General features: G+C 43.7%; 1 protein-coding gene across 1 annotated transcript in view; it reads right to left on the reverse strand.

Moving 5' to 3' along the window:
• The window catches only part of pip (heparan sulfate 2-O-sulfotransferase pipe), a 118,386-nt gene that overhangs the window by 46,241 nt on the left and 53,544 nt on the right, over positions 1-18,601 (reverse strand). The window contains exon 3 of the mRNA XM_083144187.1: positions 18,025-18,095. Coding sequence (XP_083000313.1) covers positions 18,025-18,095 — 71 coding nt within the window. The remainder of the gene's footprint in view (positions 1-18,024; positions 18,096-18,601) is intronic.

Consider the following 18,601-nt stretch of genomic DNA (forward strand, 5'->3'; position numbering starts at 1 on the left):
GCTTGAATTCTCCAAGGAAAGGGGCTCAGTTAAGCCACAGGCATTACAATCTTTATTCTTGAATTTCTTTTGGGTGTGTATAATAACTAGGGAACGGAACTTTATGTGCTAAAAACTCAGAAATATTTATTTTTTATGTGTCATAAATGTTGAAAATATGTGATGAAAACAGGAAAATATGTCACAAAAAAAAACATTTGGTAACAAAACAAAATATTACTTGCATTTTAAACACCTGAAATCAGTTTCTATATGCTTACCTTAGCGAGCTATTTTTTGGGAGAGTTGCAGTGGATCACCATAGTTTTTTTTTTTCAAATTCTCAATTGTAAATCTGTGACGATAGTAGGTGAAACCCAACGTTCTGGAGCGGTCTTTTGACCTACTTTTCGCCTTACGACATTTTACTATAAGGCTGTCTCCCCTTACGATATTTTTCTGTAAGGCTAGACCGGTCCTTTGACCTACTTTTCGCCTTACGACATTTTACTATAAGGCTGTCTCCCCTTACGATATTTTTCTGTAAGCTCAGTTCTAGAGCGGTTCTTTGACCTACTTTTCGTGTAGACCCAAATGGAGAATTCAACGCCCGAAAATGGAGCTCGGTGGAGCTCGCCTTAATGGTTTGCTCTTGTAAGGCATGAGCTCCATTTTCTCGCAGTGTTACCAACTCCTCACTCGAAAAAATCACCAGGGTTTTTGTTTTTGGGTATAACCTAACCTAAAGCAAGGAGGTGGCAACCTTGCTTGAGGTATTTTCTCGCAGTGTTGCCAACTCCTCACTCGAAAAAAATCACCAAGGTTTTTTTTCTTGGTCTAACGTAACCTAAAGCAAGGAGGTGGCAATTTTGCTTGAGGCTTGCCTTACAGTGCATAAAGCAAGGTTGCCAACCCACTGGTACTTTTGCCATAGCCTTTTACAAGAAAAAAAAAAGAGAAAGGGAAGAGTTAAACAACCGACAGCTTACCCACAGCTTTTTTTGCTCTAACCTAACCTAAAGCAAGGAGCTGGCAACTTTGCTTGTGCAATCAACCCGGTCGACCGCCCTCAAGTGGAGATAAGCGTTGCCAACTCCTCACTCGAAAAAAAAAATCACCAAGGTTTTTTTGGTCTAACCTAACCTAAAGCAAGGAGGTGGCAATTTTGCTTGTGCAATCAACCCGGTTGACCGCCCTCAAGTAAAGATCAGCGTTGCCAACCTACATATACTAAACAAGGAGAGCCGGCACTGCCGTAAAAGAGAGAGAGAGATGGGTGGATGGTAATATAGTATGTGTGTGCGTGTGTGCGTATAATATGTAGCATTATTAACTAGAGTGTGTTGGCAATTTACTTGCAACTAAAAAAATAGAGATGCCAACGTTGGTGTAAGATGAAGAGAGAGAGAGAGAGAGATTTATGGCTGGCAACAGTAACGAGCGAATGCGCCATATCGTAATTTTCCAACTCCGTATATCGTGATTTTTGTAAACCTCTCTCTCGGGGGAAACACGATGTGTTATACACACGCGCGCGCGCGCCTGTATTGTGACGCAAACAAACAAACAAAATAATAAATGTTGTCTTTTAGGATACCTGGCCCCCTATAACCTCGCGAGGGTGCGTGGTGCCCAACGCAGTTCTAATGGCCGCGGCTAACAAAGCCATGCCTTTGTAGAGTTTCATGGGTTCTTTTTTAACCCCCCCCCATGACTCCCTACAGAGGACCTCCGTGTGTAATGTGTGTGTTTTATGATTGAAGAGAAGAAAAATATTTTGGTTAAGAATAGAAAGTGTAAGAAGTAAAAAAGTTTCCGTAGGGTGCTGCATCTGAAAGAAAAAAAAATATCCTCAAAATAGTGTACATAATATGATAGAAAAATATAAAAAAAATGTAAATGCAAAAATTAGTGTGAATGATTGTTTTTTTTAAAAAAAAAACGATAGAAAAATATAAAAAAAGTGTGAATGATTATTTTTCTTTAAAAAAAATGATAGAAAAATATAAAAAAAAAGTGTGAATACAAAAATTAGTCTGAATGATTGTTTTTTTTTAAAAAAAGTGGTGCAAGAAATAATACGTACTTTTTTGATGCAGAAGTCTAATGGTGCGAGCAGGTTTCTTCCTCGTCATGACATCCCCATTCTCGGGTGTGGATGTTGCAGTCGAGTAGCCTCAATTTAGTGTCGTGGGGATCAAGCGCCACTTTGTTGATCGTGGATGTATGCAACTGGTCGATGGTGCTCGTGATCCGATGTTCGGTCATGCGTTTGATTTTTTTGTCGAACAAGCACGACTTGTAATCTTCTACGGTCAGTTTGTTTGTGCTCGAACGCCCCACCCCTTTTGCTTTTTTTATTTCGGTCTCGTCCTGGATTTTCACGGCATACATTTTCGCTCGAAGACCCGCAAACTCTGTGATGATGCGGCCGTTGACTTCATCCTTCATCTTCCCGATCGTCATTTTCTGGCTGTCGTCGAAGAGCGCGTGATCTTTTGGATAGTTCGAGAAGTCGAAATGGTGGCTTATGCTTTTTAGATCTTCGTATAGATCATTGGTGTGGATGTTGTACACGAAGCTGTCCGTGTCGGTGTACGCCACCTCGATTGCCTCTCCATAGCGCGGTTTCATGATGTCGTAGTGAAACTTGTACATGGCCAGCTTTGACAACTCGAGGATTGCGACTCCCACGGCGATTGGTTTGTCGAATGTTATGTGGCGGAGAGCACGTTCGATCAATACCAACGCGTCGCTCAGTATCGTGAAGTTCTTGTACGTGGGCTGAGCGACGAGCTTGTTTATTTTCTTCGGGTCGGAGACCAAGTTGATATTTCTTCTTTTCCTCGCATCTTCCATGCTCTTGCCGTAGATGCTGTTATTCATCAACTTGTATAGGTCTTTGTCTGCGGAAGAAGAAGCTGATGCTCGACGTTGAGTGTTGCCGTCGATATAGGGTGCTAGCCACCTGGTCTGTCTAAACTTCAATCCCGAGTGCACGCGCTTCAAAACCAATCCATGCTGGAGGTAGAATTGTAGGAGGCGATAATGCACCACGTAATTCTCTTTGCTCTTGAAGGTGAGCATCAGCTTCTTCTCCGGAGTCGATTCCATCACAGGTGCCATCGCAAATCCATGGTGTTCTCGATGAAGCGATGCAGGATATTCCAAATCTACTTTCAGGAAACATCCATTTTTATGATCTTCACTCCATTCCAAACAATCTTGAAGTTCCTGCTCGCTCATCCACTCGTATTCTCCGATAGGCAGAGTCTCGGACATGGCATAACCATACAGATTGTTCATGTCCCAGTATGCCAAGAAGTTTGTCGGTTTCCCTGCATCGAAATCGGCAACATATGGATTGTTGGCCTTGACGTATCGAAGGGGGCACTGGACGATTCCACCACGTTTTGCCTCTTCGACAAACAAAAGTTGATTGACGTTTTTGATGAGTTCTATCTTCACCTTCGTGGATTTTAACATCGCCTGCCAAGAATAACCCGGTGTGGTGTAGCTGAAAGCGGGGTCCAAACCATATGCTGCCATTCCTCTCGAGCGATGGAGATGAAAACGGTCGCTCAATAGCGTAACATCCAGCTTCAGATACAGATCGTGATAGTCACCCATGGTTTGACAAGAGAATGTAGACCACACGAGGTGAGCATGATGGTAGTCCTCTTCGCTGCAACAGGTGTCGCTAAGACGACTGTAGAATGCTTCTCTTGGTGGTAATGATGTTTCTGAGAATTTGGAAGCATCCGTCATGTATTCGTACGGGTAAACACCCTTGCGTCTCAACAGTGCTAAATGTTGGTCGCCGAAACATTTCCTGGTGGCGATCAAATCATCGTCGGTGAGTTGAGACGCGAGTGTCGCCAAACTCGAAGACAGAAAGTTGTAGGAGTCCAAGAAGCGAATTTCTACGCGATTGCCATTTCCAACGTCCACCTTCTTGCTGAATGAAATGAATTTCTCGTTGGTGCGAGCTATGACGCTAATGGGTTGAGCGTCGCATCCCATCTCCTTTATGAAGATTTTGGCGTCGTAGCCCTCCAAATTGTGAATGAATACTGGAATAAAATTCGGTTTTTTGATTTGTAGATTACAGTTGTTACACAGGGGGGCCACATATTTTCCCGTGTGATGATTGTGGTGGCGAACTTTGACATTTTCGAGGGTGAAGTTACTTTCGCACACATCACACTGAGAGGCAAGGTCGTATGCTTTCTTCTCTTCCTGGGTAAGAGGCTCCATTGCTTTGTCTTCTCTTAGTGGAGGAGCGAATTGTATGGCCATCTGCTTCAAGGTTTGAAGGAATATTTGTGGAGCATCATTGCCACGATGTAAAATAACATCGCCTGTGTTGTTGACCATCAATCCAAAAGCGCAGGCTTCGTGATGTAGAATTTCGGTGGTGCTCGATACGCTGGGATTCGGTTCGCATGTGGCGAGTGGAAGTTGGAAACTTTCAAAGTCGGCGCATATCACCACGGGATGCCAGAGTAATGCGGTGTAGTTGGAAAATGTCATGTCTCGAGAAGGCATTTTGATAGTCGTAGCCGAATGTTTACTACACATTTCATGATGATCTCGGAGTTCTTCATCAGCATTCTTTTTTCCTTGACCGTAGAATATACTCAGGCATCTGTCGCATACTCCAATTTTATGGTGATCTGTGGTAATTTGACTTCTTGTTAATTTTGGAAGATTCTGAATTAGACAGTAATGATAATTATCATCATCTTCGATCAGGAGTAATCTGATGACACGATTACTTTTAATGTTGCTGTGTCTGAGAACGTAGATGGTGTTGTTTTTGTCTAATCCGAAGATGTGTACTGCTATATTTTCGTTTTTATCTGTCTTGTACTGTGCCTCAAATTTACTAATGTCTCGTAGATTTACGGGGTAATTAATGCCAGCCATAGGTTTTTCAAATTCTGAGAGATATTCCGGCTTGTTGTAGTGGTATAAACGATGTTTGTCATCATTGGCTGGGTGATGATCGGCAATGATGCACCACAAAAAGCATCTGTTATCCTCATTTTAAATGTTGATGATGGCTTTCTTACTGGCTATTTCCGGGGGCAAATTGATGTAGCTGGATGCTCCCATCGGGTTGTATCGTGCCACCTTCAAAGTTAAAGTGTGAGACGAACCGCAAAGTGTCCAACCCGATCCACGTTTTTGGAAAGTCTCGTGCTTGTTCAACAAAGCGTCAATCATCTGGTTGCAAATGGCATCCACCTCATCGACGTCGGCGGCGTGGAGGCTCTTTACACCAGTGTAATGATGGAAAGTTTCTCGCTCTTTTTTTACGTTTTCGTAAATGGCGGAAACGATGAGGTGGATTTTCAACGAGCATTGCAACAAAGCTTCGGTGATAGACGAAATTAACTTGCTTTTGACCGAGCGAAAAAAGTTGTTTAGATCAGATGTTTCTTCAGATCGGAAAGTCTCCTCGGTTAAAATATTTCGAATACTTTCGCCGGCACTCTTCTGCTTCTTTCGTGGCGCTTGATCGTCAACATCGAGCTCTCTCTTACTTGATCCTTTGCCATGCACATCCTTCCGATGTCTTCTCAAGTTAGAAATGGATATATATTTCCCACATTGGTCGCATGCACGTTTTGCTTCCTTCTTCTCCATTCTTTTGCTAAGAAAAAAAGATGGTTACTAAATTGCACACATTTTTTTTTTGTGGTGTTATTTATATTAGATACGTTCTCAATTTTTTCTTAAATAACCAACATGAATCTCTTTGGTTTCCGAAAGCAAACAATGGAGACTGTACACCGCACGACGACAGATCATGAATTTCTACCTTCCGTATTAACTAAACTCAACGGTCTGTTGATCATTCACCTCAACAGCATTTGGACGAAATTGGATGAGGACGTGGGCAAGATGTTTTATGTTTTTAATAACAATTTACATTTCTACGAAATTCCGATCGACGGGAAACTTCAAATCACCGTGAATCCGGAAAACGCAGGCGAAATCAAAATTTCTACCGGCAAGAACATTTTTCGAATCAAGCACGACAAGATGCTTTCTAACATTACGTACGATGTGTCTGCAGGAGATTACCTGTACGTGGAACTCCTCGGAGATTACGACAAACTTATTCCTCTCTTCGTAGAATTACGAATCGTCTATCCTATTATAAATAACCGTTAACCAAAAATGCCTAACGACATTTTCGGCAACACCAAGCGTGTAGACCACGCAGAAGAGATTCTCATGTTGGACATTCGAGTTAAGAAGTTGAGGACCGATTTGATTGCTTTGCAGGAGACCTTAAACAAAAGTTTAGAGTCGGAAATCGCTACGCTCCAAACGCAATGTCTCGACCCCATTCTGAAAATCGATTCCGAACTAAAAACGCTGATAAAAAATTATGTCGACGTACCTTCTTACGACAACGTTCAAAATATACAGTTGAGCGTGGATTCGCTTCAAAATGATTTGGCCAAATTACAGCAATTTCAAGTGAAAAATGAAGATTTGGAAAAATTGAAACTCGAAATCGAAGAACGAACTTCCGCAATAGAAAAGAATTTCTCTGAACTTCAAACCGTCGTGAACGATATTGATGTAGAACGCTTGCACGTCGTCGTTTCCAAATTACAAGAAGAATTCACCAGCACGTTGGAAGAAATTAAATCCAAGTTGCAGACTTTGGAAGATACAATGACGAACCTACCATCGTCGGACGAACTGCAGGTCATCGGTAAAAGCGTCGCGAACATAAAAATTCAATTGGAGGCCTATCAAGATTTCGAACACATTCAAACCACCATCGCCACGCTTCAGGCGTCCTTGGAATTGATCAACGAAGAAATTAAAAATATTCACGCTGAAGCGAGAGCGTTGACGAGCATTCAAGACACGTTAAGCACGGTTCAGCAGAAGATCGAATATTTAGAAAATTTAAACGTCGAAACGAATCTCGCTCATTTTCATCACGTACTGGACAACATACAGGGTGACTTGGAATCGTTACGAACGAGCGTGCCTTCGAGCGAAGATTTGGAAAAATTGAAAACGGCGGTGACGGCACTATCAGATTCGAGTGACATCAAAAGTTCGTTGAGCGATCTCGAGAGTAAAGTGGGCAATCTCCCCACCTCCAAAGAATTACACGTTTTGAAAAGGAACATATCACGCATGCTGAAACGACTGGAAACGGAAACGGCGAACGTGGAACAGATTCGAGACGAACTTGCCTCGCTGGTGTCGACGCTGCCCACTTCGCAGAGCGTCGCCGACCTTCACATGCAGTTTACAGACATGCAAATCATCGTGAACGATCTTACCGAGAAGAGCTCGAAATTGAATCAAGTCGAGAACCTTCAGAACATTGTCGTCAACATCAGAGATCAAGTTGGAGTGCTGGAATCAACACAGGAATCGACGCTGGCCTCTTTCGGTGCCAAGTTGCAAGAACTCAACGAAAGCTACAAGCAGTTGAACGTGGAAGTGAAAATCAAACCGTCGTTTTCTACCGTAACGGATACCATAGTCGAACATTTGTTGCCCATACAAAACACACTGGGTCAGCTTCACAGCAACCTCGTTAGCGTCGACACTAAATTCGCTAAACTGCATTCTCTGCAAGCCATCGAAATCAACAGCGTACCCAATCAACAGAGAATCTCCACCTTCGTCGAAGGTAACAAACTGTACATGCTACATCCTTATCATCCGTACTACAAGTTTCTCCTCGATGGCACGATTCAGATAAACGAATTTTCGTACTGGTCTCACGGCAGAAAAGCTAGCGTTCCCACCATGACTTTGATATCGAATCGTGGTGTCCAGAAAGCAGGAAATATTCCTCTGGCGCGTTGGAACGAAACGCGCAACATATATGAAATACACGAAGACGAAGATCTTACTGTTTTCGACGTGAGTGCCGGCGATAAGCTGATCGTTCAAAACACGAGCGAAGTGCCACCCTCTTTGAATCCCATCACGCTTGTGCTTCTCTTGAAACGTAATCTCTAAGAAAAAATGTCAAGGCAAGCCATCGTCCAAGAATTGCATAAACCTGCACGCCGTAACTACGAACGTTTGGCCGTGGTAACCAAGGGCATCGACGACCTCTGGCAAAGTGACCTCGTGGAGATGAGTAGCGGCAATTTGAAAAACGTGCATAAATTGAACAAGGGCAACAAGTACCTCCTCACCGTCATAGACACGTTTTCGAAATTCGCATGGGCTCTACCTTTGAAGGCAAAAACAGGAACGTGCGTCACGGAAGCATTCAAGACAATTTTTCGCGAAAGCGGCGGCAGACGACCACGGTTTCTGCAAACGGACAACGGTAAAGAATTTTACAACGCCGTATTCCAAAAGTTTATTCAAAAACACAAGATTCGACATTATTCGAGCTTCAGTCACATCAAAGCCAGCATCGTGGAAAGATTCAATCGAACCTTGAAAACACACATGTGGAAACGATTCACGCTTCGGGGAAATTACAAATGGGTCGACATCCTGCCGGAACTCGTCGACACCTATAATGATACGGTACACAGAACGATAGGCATGAAGCCAGCCGACGTTACCAAGTCCGACGAGCAGCGTTTAATTTCTACCGTTTACTGTCCAAAGTACACACCCACGACAAAAAAAGCTAAATACAAAATTGGAGACCAGGTGAGGATCAGCAAATTCAAACGCACCTTCGAGAAGGGATTCACAAAAAATTGGAGCACGGAACTTTTTACGGTGGTTCGAGTTCTACCCGGAAACCGACACACGTATATAATAAAAGATAGTAGCGGCGAGATTTTGAAAGGAAGATTTTACGAAGAGGAACTCTCTAAAACGAAACACCCCGACACGTACCTCATCGAGAAAGTATTGCGTAGGAAAGGTGACAAACTGTTTGTCAAATGGCTGGGACTTCCAGAAAAAAGTTGGATCGACGCGAACGAAGTGATCTTGTGAGTACATGGAACGTGGTGAAGCGTCTACCGGATCCGGAAAGTCAAACGAAGAAAAAGAACGGTGAGTTGCTTCCCGACAGCATCCGCTGTCTGATCGTAGGTCCTTCGGGGTGTGGGAAAACGACACTGCTCGTGGACAATTTTCTCCTCGCACCGAATTGGTTAGATTGGAAGAACAGGCACCTGTACGTGTTCTCGAAAAGTTTGGAGCAATCCAAATACCAGCAACTGATGAAACTGTACGATGGTCTGGACATTGCAACGTTCGCCTCGGAAATAAAACCACTCGACGATTGTCGTGAAAATTCAGTCGTTGTGTTCGACGACGCCATCCTGGAAAATCAAAATGAAATTCGCAACTTTTTCACGCAAGGTCGTCACAAAGGAATGGATTGCTTCTACCTAGCTCAAACGTTTTCCAAAATTTCAAAACAGTTAGTACGCGACAACGCTAATTTCATATGTTTGTTTCGTCAAGATCACACCAACCTCAAGCACGCGTACGATGACTACGTAGGCGGAGACATGAACTACAATCAATTTTCGGAACGCTGCTGCTCTACTTGCTGGAACGGTGACGATTTCGGATTCGCGACGATCGACATGACGAGGAAACCCAACGATGGAAAATACAGAAACAAAATCAACGACTTTCTAAACGTTGCAACGTTGTGAGAAACGACGTATATAAATAACGTCATGACGAAACGAAAAATCGAGGACGAAAATCTCAAGCTTCGCGATTACCTCGCGAAACGCTTCAAAGGTTGGAAATCCGAGAATCGCGGATTCTACGAAGAGAAGAAACGTCAGGATCAACCTGTGATCGATGCCATCAGCGGTCTAGGTAAAGAAATTAAAAGTGTCACGGAACAAAATAAAAATTTGATCAATGAACTCGTACCGCTCGCAGCTAAAAGTTACGCCGTACCCACGCCTATTTCGAGCATTCCTTCGACGCCGTTCGAACTGAAGGATGCACCGGCACGACGTCGAGCCATTGGTAGCACGTCTTCGGATAAAATCGAGTTGGGGCCTTTGGCACGAGACTACCTGAGCACGGGGAAATTCGACAAGGATGAAGTGTTCGGATTGTATCCCAGCATGGAAACCAGCGAAGGCGGCGGTGTGGTGTGGAAGATTGGGAAATCGAAGGTGACCTTCGAAGGCAACGACATTAAAGTCAATTTAGGCGACAAGGATAGTTGGAACAGGTATCCGGGTACGGTTGGACTGTGGGAACTCGTCGCCAAAAAGCAGCCGAAAGATTACACCGACGAAGATTACCAGAGTTACAAGGAAATTCTGATCATGACGGATGCCTTGTACCAGAACAACGACGCCTCGCAGAATAGGGTGAAATCGAGCAGCGGCGAGAAGTACAGGAATCTCATCAAACCGATTTGGAACCAGGTCAAAACAGGCAGCGGCGTCAAACGCTACAACACGTTACCCAAAGAATTCGTTTGGGTGGACGACGTTAGGAAACTCGTGGACCGATTGTTGGTGATAGCCGGCGAAGAGAATGCAGGCAACCGTAATTTCTACAACGAGAAGGTTGGCATCGTGGACATGATCAGCACGAAACTTTCCAACTTCATCGTGAACGACGACAAGGGCATAGGTTACCTCATCAAAATCATCAACACGCTGCCTCCGAAATTTTGGAACGTGGCCGAAGGAAAGGGACTCGTGAACGACATCATCAACAAGTTACCTTTCGAGATGCATCTACCTGGCTACCAGTACTGCGGACCGGGCACCAAACTCGAGAAAAGATTGGAGAGAGGAGACAAGGGTGTGAATCCGTTGGACGCCGCATGCAAAGATCACGACATCGCCTACAACACCACGCAGACGGATCTGGACGCACGTCACGAAGCAGACAGAAAGTTAGAGCATGCAGCTTTCGAAAGGTTCGTGAGCAGAGACGCATCGCTGGGTGAACGGGTCGCCGCACTAGGCACCACCATCGCCATGAACACAAAACAAAAATTGGGGTGGGGTATATAAATAACATACAGTAAAAAAACAACATGGCTTGCATAACTGATTTGCCGCACGAGCTACTATCTAAAATATTCAAAAAGGTAGTTAACGGAGATGTTAATAAACTTGTAAGCATGGCAAAAACAATGCCGGAATTTCGCATCCCTTGTGAAATGGTTCTCAAGGACCTTCTTCGGGAGATCAGCGGCCTGAGGTGCGGTGATCTCAACATTCTGCTTTCGGCTGCAGGGGAAAAATTAAACGATAGGTCGGACGAACTGTACGAGGCGATGCAGGGAAGAAGACAGTATACTGATGATTGGTACAAGTCTATGCAGGAGAAGGAAGATATCACTACGCACATCCTCGCGTTTTCCGAAGCACGAACTTTCTTCCTCTGTTAAAAAAATAATAATATATATACGTGTCAAAAAAAACTTGATATATAAATAACACACATCGTGAAAAAAAAATAATCTTCGGTATATATAAATAACACACATTGTAAAAAACAATTAAATTTCTCTCTAACACTCTGAAATTTTTTTTGATATGACGACCGAAAAAATAAGTGATCTCCAAGCATTAAAACAAATGCTAAATTTGTCAGTCGAGTATGTAAAAATTCAGGAATTGGAAGTCGACAAACCTTACACGATAACTTCCGGTTCAATCGTTTCTACCCAGTATGGTCCCAAGGTACGCCTGTTGCTCAACGCACAATACAGTCTATTTTTACCAGATCGATACGCTAACATGTTATCCGACGAGAAGCTATCTATTTTAATCGAGAACAAAACTCGAATCGTGTACAAGGGGACAAAGGAACTTCTTGGCAAGAAAACAAAGCACGTAATAGAATTTGTGTAACGACTGCGAGGCCTTGAAAATATATAAATAACATACCGTAAAAAACTACACAAAAAAAATCTCAGAATATATATATAAATAACATACCGTGAAAATAACACATAGAGCATCAACATGAAGCCCAAGGGTGTCGTGTACCAGATACCATACTACAATCTAAAAAATCTAGGTGCCCTCGATGGGTTACTCACCAAGAAACAACGCGAGAAGAAACGTTCTTGCTTGTCGAAAGGACACGGAATGAAATTACTTCTCAGCACACCTCAATTGAAAAGATTGCAGCGTTCGCGGAAACAGCAAAAGATCGGAGGTTTCATATTCAGCATCCCGGCCATCCTGGCAGCATTAGGGGCCGTTGGAAGTTTGGCCGGCGGAAGTGCCGCCATCGCGAAAACCGTCATCGACTCAAAGAAGAACAAGGCGGAATTGGAAGAACAGAAACGTCACAACCTGGCCATGGAGAAGAAGGGGAAGGGCGTGATGAAAAAGTTTAAAAAAAAGAAACAGAAGCACTCACCAACCGAGACATTGAATCTCTGATCGAACCGTTACAAATCAAACACTTCAGAGGAGTTTTCATGTCCGACTCGTTACCTTCAACCGTCAAAAGAAGAGAATGCGGCGTAGTCAACTTGGACGGGCAAGAAAATCCAGGCACGCATTGGATATGTTACCACAAAAATGATGATAAAGCATTCGTTTTCGATTCTTTCGGAGGTGTTCCACCTACAAATTTAATTCATTATCTGAAAACGAACAAAACCTCCATATACTACAACGACGAACGCATTCAAAATTTCGGAGACGTGAACTGCGGCCATCTCTGCCTTTCCGTGCTCGCGTTTCTCTCTAAAATAAATAACCCTACGATCGAGGATTTCCAGAAAGCATTGTGGAACCTCAAACAGCATCACTAGGATGGGTGTGTTCCATCTCACGAGCGAATCTTCAATCTTGAAACTCACGCTGCACGACGACATCGTCTATCCTAAATCCGTGGCTCTGCGTGCATTCTACAGCATGTACCTCATACCCAACGTCACGCAGCACAACAACAAAATTAGCGTCGGAAGCGAACACATCGTCGTCACGCCAGGACAATACAATCTTTCCACTTTGCAAGCTCAATTACCCAAAGGCACGTACCTTTCTCAAAATTCGGTCACGCACAGAGTGGAAATCCTATCCGCGACGGAGACCGTGGACCTGGGCACCATGGGAGAACTTTTAGGTTTCGAGAACAACACCAAACTCGAAGCTGGTATCAAGCACGTAGCAACCAACATTCCTAAATTCTTGGCCATAGAGACTCTGAACGTACACTGTAACGTGGCCGAAGGTATGATCACGAAATCTTCGGACGGATTGTTAGGAAGTCATAAGCAGACGGGAATCATAGCCACTTTCAAACCAAGTTCCGAGTTCATGGAACCGATCATCTACACGCCCTCTTCGCCGATCTATTTTCCGGTATGTCGCAACCGCATAGACGACATAGAGTTGGTGGTGACGAACGAGAAAGGAGACGTGGTGGATTTCGCAGGTGCCACTACGACGGCCATCGTGGAGATCAACGTATAATAAATAACCATACATGTAAAATGGAGCAAATCGAAAGTTACGAATTGCAATCTTTCCCTCCCAACCGTCGCACGTTCGCCAATCTGAACGAAGCGAACAGGGAGATCGAATACGACGTGGACGTAGGCGACGGGTTCGTTCATCCTCACAGAGCGGACCTCTACCTTCAATTCGACGTGGTGAAGAAAGAAAGCGGAGACGCGTTTCCCGCAGCAGCAAACTTGATACTCGTGGACAACTTCGTGCCTCACCTGTTCTCGCAGGTGGAGGTGAGGAAACACAACACCGTCATCGACAGAATAGATTATCCAGGCATCACGTCGACGGCAGTGGGAACGTTGAAATTATCCAAAACGGACGCAGCGTACTACCAGGCCGGGGGATTCGAAGCCGGGACCAAAATATCGACGAGAAGTCACACGGTGCTCTTTCCCATGCGTCTGCTGCCTGGTTTCTTCTCGGACTACAAGGAGATCATGTGGAAGGGAGGACTGCGCGTTACGTTTCGAAGAGCGGCCAACGACAACGACGCACTGATGCGATACGCTACTTTGGGTCCGGACGGCACCACGCCGATAGCCAACACTCTACCCGAAGCAGCGAAATGCGTCATCCGGAGCATGGAATTGAGAATGCCGGTGGTGGAATACGAAACAAACTACGCCCTCAAGTACAAAGCGGAGATCTTGAAAAGTCCGCAGGTGGCGATTCACTTTCACGGTTACCAGTGCGTCCAGAAGGTGGCATCGGGAAGTCACATGGAATTCGACGTGACGACGCAGTTCAACAACATACAGTTCGACATGCCAGATTTCGTCGTAGTGCTTTTTCAGACCGGGCGCAATAACAATCAGGAAAAAGATTCCAGCAAGTTCGACGACTGCAAGATCAAGAACGTTTATCTGAAGAACGGACGCAACGAAGTGTTCCCGCGCGAGAATTACAACCTCGACGTGACCAAAAACGATTACCTCAAACTTTACGAAGCTTACACGGCTTACAAACGCGTGACCGAGGGAAGCGTGGACATGTACTACACGCCCAGCGAATTCAAAATCCGCAGGCCGATGTTCGTCATCAATACATCTAAGAGGAAGAAGGTTGTGGTCAACGATCGCACCAACATCAAGGTCGTCTGCGAGTTCCACGATGCCTTGCCCGAGGATACTCTGTGCAGCGTCATCCTGATTGCAGAGAAGTCCTTCGCCTACGACGTGAAGAACGAGAGGGTCACAGAGCAGTTTTAAAAAATATCGCCAACAAGCAAGAATAGCTTTTCTACATTCCCCAATTACAAAATTTTTAATCTAAAAACACATCCAAAGCACTCCAATAGGATGCAGAGTGTTTTTTAGGATCAAATCGAATTTCTTAAACAAATTGAGGGGGTGGGAGGAAAAAAAAAAGAACCCATGAAACTCTACAAAGGCATGGCTTTGTTAGCCGCGGCCATTAGAACTGCGTTGGGCACCACGCACCCTCGCGAGGTTATAGGGGGCCAGGTATCCTAAAAGACAACATTTATTATTTTGTTTGTTTGTTTGCGTCACAATACAGGCGCGCGCGCGCGTGTGTATAACACATCGTGTTTCCCCCGAGAGAGAGGTTTACAAAAATCACGATATACGGAGTTGGAAAATTACGATATGGCGCATTCGCTCGTTACTGTTGCCAGCCATAAATCTCTCTCTCTCTCTCTCTTCATCTTACACCAACGTTGGCATCTCTATTTTTTTAGTTGCAAGTAAATTGCCAACACACTCTAGTTAATAATGCTACATATTATACGCACACACGCACACACATACTATATTACCATCCACCCATCTCTCTCTCTCTTTTACGGCAGTGCCGGCTCTCCTTGTTTAGTATATGTAGGTTGGCAACGCTGATCTTTACTTGAGGGCGGTCAACCGGGTTGATTGCACAAGCAAAATTGCCACCTCCTTGCTTTAGGTTAGGTTAGACCAAAAAAACCTTGGTGATTTTTTTTTTCGAGTGAGGAGTTGGCAACGCTTATCTCCACTTGAGGGCGGTCGACCGGGTTGATTGCACAAGCAAAGTTGCCAGCTCCTTGCTTTAGGTTAGGTTAGAGCAAAAAAGGCTGTGGGTAAGCTGTCGGTTGTTTAACTCTTCCCTTTCTCTTTTTTTTTTCTTGTAAAAGGCTATGGCAAAAGTACCAGTGGGTTGGCAACCTTGCTTTATGCACTGTAAGGCAAGCCTCAAGCAAAATTGCCACCTCCTTGCTTTAGGTTACGTTAGACCAAGAAAAAAAACCTTGGTGATTTTTTTCGAGTGAGGAGTTGGCAACACTGCGAGAAAATACCTCAAGCAAGGTTGCCACCTCCTTGCTTTAGGTTAGGTTATACCCAAAAACAAAAACCCTGGTGATTTTTTCGAGTGAGGAGTTGTTAACACTGCGAGAAAATGGAGCTCATGCCTTACGAGAGAAATCCATTAAGGCGAGCTCCACCGAGCTCCATTTTCGGGCGTTGAATTCTCCATTTGGGTCTACACGAAAAGTAGGTCAAAGAACCGCTCTAGAACTGAGCTTACAGAAAAATATCGTAAGGGGAGACAGCCTTATAGTAAAATGTCGTAAGGCGAAAAGTAGGTCAAAAGACCGCTCCAGAACGTTGGGTTTCACCTACTGACGATTATCTCTAAAAAAACATCTTGTATTGTGAAAAAGATCGCTCCACGTCACAAAAACAATTCTTGCATATTTGAAGCACGAAATGCCACTAACGCTGAACTTTTCCAAAGCTTCCTCTTCCTCTATTTCACCTTCCAAAACACGTGCAATTTAGCACAAAGTTTGAAAGCCTTGTTCTTTCCCAAAAAATGTCTGTGCATTTAGACATTCGCATGTGCGTTAGATCCAGTGAGTTCTTTCAGTTTCGTTTCTACTATACGGACTTCACCCACGGAAGCTGCAAAAGTGTTCGCGGACGAGTCAAGCTTTCGTATGGAATTTGTTGAGATGTATGCCAATTCAACTTTTAAGGAGGGATCCTTCAATAGTTCTTGCAGAATTTCTATAGACTTGTATATGCGTCTTCTTTATCGAGATCATTTACAACAGATACAATTTTTTTAAAGTTCTGTTCATAATATATGAAAGAGGTGCGGAGAATAAACATTTTTCCTTCGTAGATTTCGAGGTAGCTGAGGTCAATGAGCGATTTTATGTATTTAAAATGAAAATTCGCAAAATATGTATTTACATACGGAAAACTGAAAAATATGTGTTTTTATGTAAAATAAAATTTGCTGTGTTGACATATAAGGCTATGATCAGAATTTTGGCAAAAACGAGGGTCTCTATCTTATCGCAGAAAAAAACATTTATTTACCTAAACTTCCGTTCCCTAATAATAACTATCAAACAGAATTTTTAGAGCCAACACATTTTAACACTTATTTCTTGTTTTTTCGCTTGCTGTGGAAATTGAGTCTGAACATAATCAGAGTTCGTAAACAGTATAGGCGTGTGTGGGTTTGTGTGAATGAATAAATATTGTAGGTGTGTATAGTGGCAATAATAAGCTCGAAATAAGACATGCAACTACGCGTATACTTTTGTAAATTTATAACTGATAGATCTAGTTAAGATAAACGGTTAGATAAATAAATTCTGAAACAGTTTCCAAACTTTCGAGAGCTAACGTCACTCTCATCTTCAGGGTAGATGTTATTTATTCATTATTCGTCGCCAGGAAAGCTTCAAGACTCACTTTAGATGGTAAGGTGTTTCTCAAAAGTTTGATCACATTCCAGTATACCCTTTTTTTCTATTTAGAGGTTCTTTTCAACATTCATTAATCCTTTGCAACTGGAGTCCCGGAATTAAAGCCAACAGGCTCATAGAGAATGTTTATCTTGGGGGTATAAAGGATAATTTAGAATCAAAATGACCATAAATTGGACCTTTTTGAAAAAATGTATGGTGTTTTGAGGAAATTTCTGTGGTGTTAGGGGTGTGTGGATAAATCTGCTGGAGCCTACCCCAAATATCCTGGACTGTTCCTAAAAAGAGATGGAAAGGTTGCATTGCAGTGCTTCCTTATATGAGATAGGTATCACAAGGTGTTATTAAAATATAGCACGGCTTGTTGCAATATATTCCGAAGTAAAGATGCATGTCAAAAACGATGAAGCGACATGGTAAAGGAAAGAACTTACGAAAAAACATTCTTAAACCTCAGTGGCGGCGATTGGGTTCCAAATTTGGGACGCGGGGGGCAAGGTGGCAAACATGAACCGATCAGTATTGCTACAGGCGTGTTTCACCTACGTCACAAACTGTTGCATTGTGGCTTCGAGCAGCTATGATTGAGGCCAGCGCTTGTAAGAATATGGGCGGGAGATACTAATACAGAAATTCGTGATTTAAAACAAACGTGCAGATGTAACGAACGCTACGTGGTGGATATTTCCTTGCAAACAACAAATAAAATTGGCCGCGCATCCTGACGTCACATGAAACCGACCTGTAGTTGAGGTTTCAGGGTGAATAATAATGTCGTGCATTTTTGGTACTGCTTCAGGAAGCAGATGACAAAATTCTGGTTAAAAAGTAACTGTTTCACAGGCAGGTCACGATACTTTTGGGCGTATGGAGTTCAGTAGCAGAGACAATTACCTTCGCCGCTTCTTCGGCCGTGAGATGCGCCACTGTCGCGCTAGCGCTGGCAGAGCCCCCGCCGGTGGTTCCTGGAAACAGAAAATAAAACGAGTCAGGTAGCGAAACTTCAAAGGTAACTGTACACAAGATGACATTTGGTGACGCTCCGAGGGGAAGAAACAGTGGATTCAGGAAACGTAAACTAAATTCGTGAATCAAATTCTCTACGCCCTCTTCTGCACGGAGGGCAGTCGTGATGAAAATGGGCTTCATGCTCAATGCGCACGACAGAGGCATTACGTGAACCTCCTTAGAGACACGCCATGGCAACGAATGCGACATGGTACATCTTGTTTCGTTTTGTTGCAAAAGCATCAGCATGTACTTACCAGATCGCTAGGTGCGTTAACTTTATATGTGAAAAGCTTGCTGCATTGCGAGTTTTTTAAAGCGCACTTTATGCTCACATAGGCTAATAGGGATTAATGTGACCTCCGAACCACTTTGTAATGGCCCTCCATCGAGAATCGAACCCGGGACCCATTGATTACAAGGCGACCGCCTTGACCGCAACACTATCGAGGAGGAAATGTGC

The sequence above is a fragment of the Lepisma saccharinum genome, chromosome 22 (genome assembly GCF_977018435.1).
Source record: "Lepisma saccharinum chromosome 22, izLepSacc3.1, whole genome shotgun sequence".
NCBI classification, from domain to species: Eukaryota; Metazoa; Arthropoda; class Insecta; order Zygentoma; family Lepismatidae; genus Lepisma; species Lepisma saccharinum.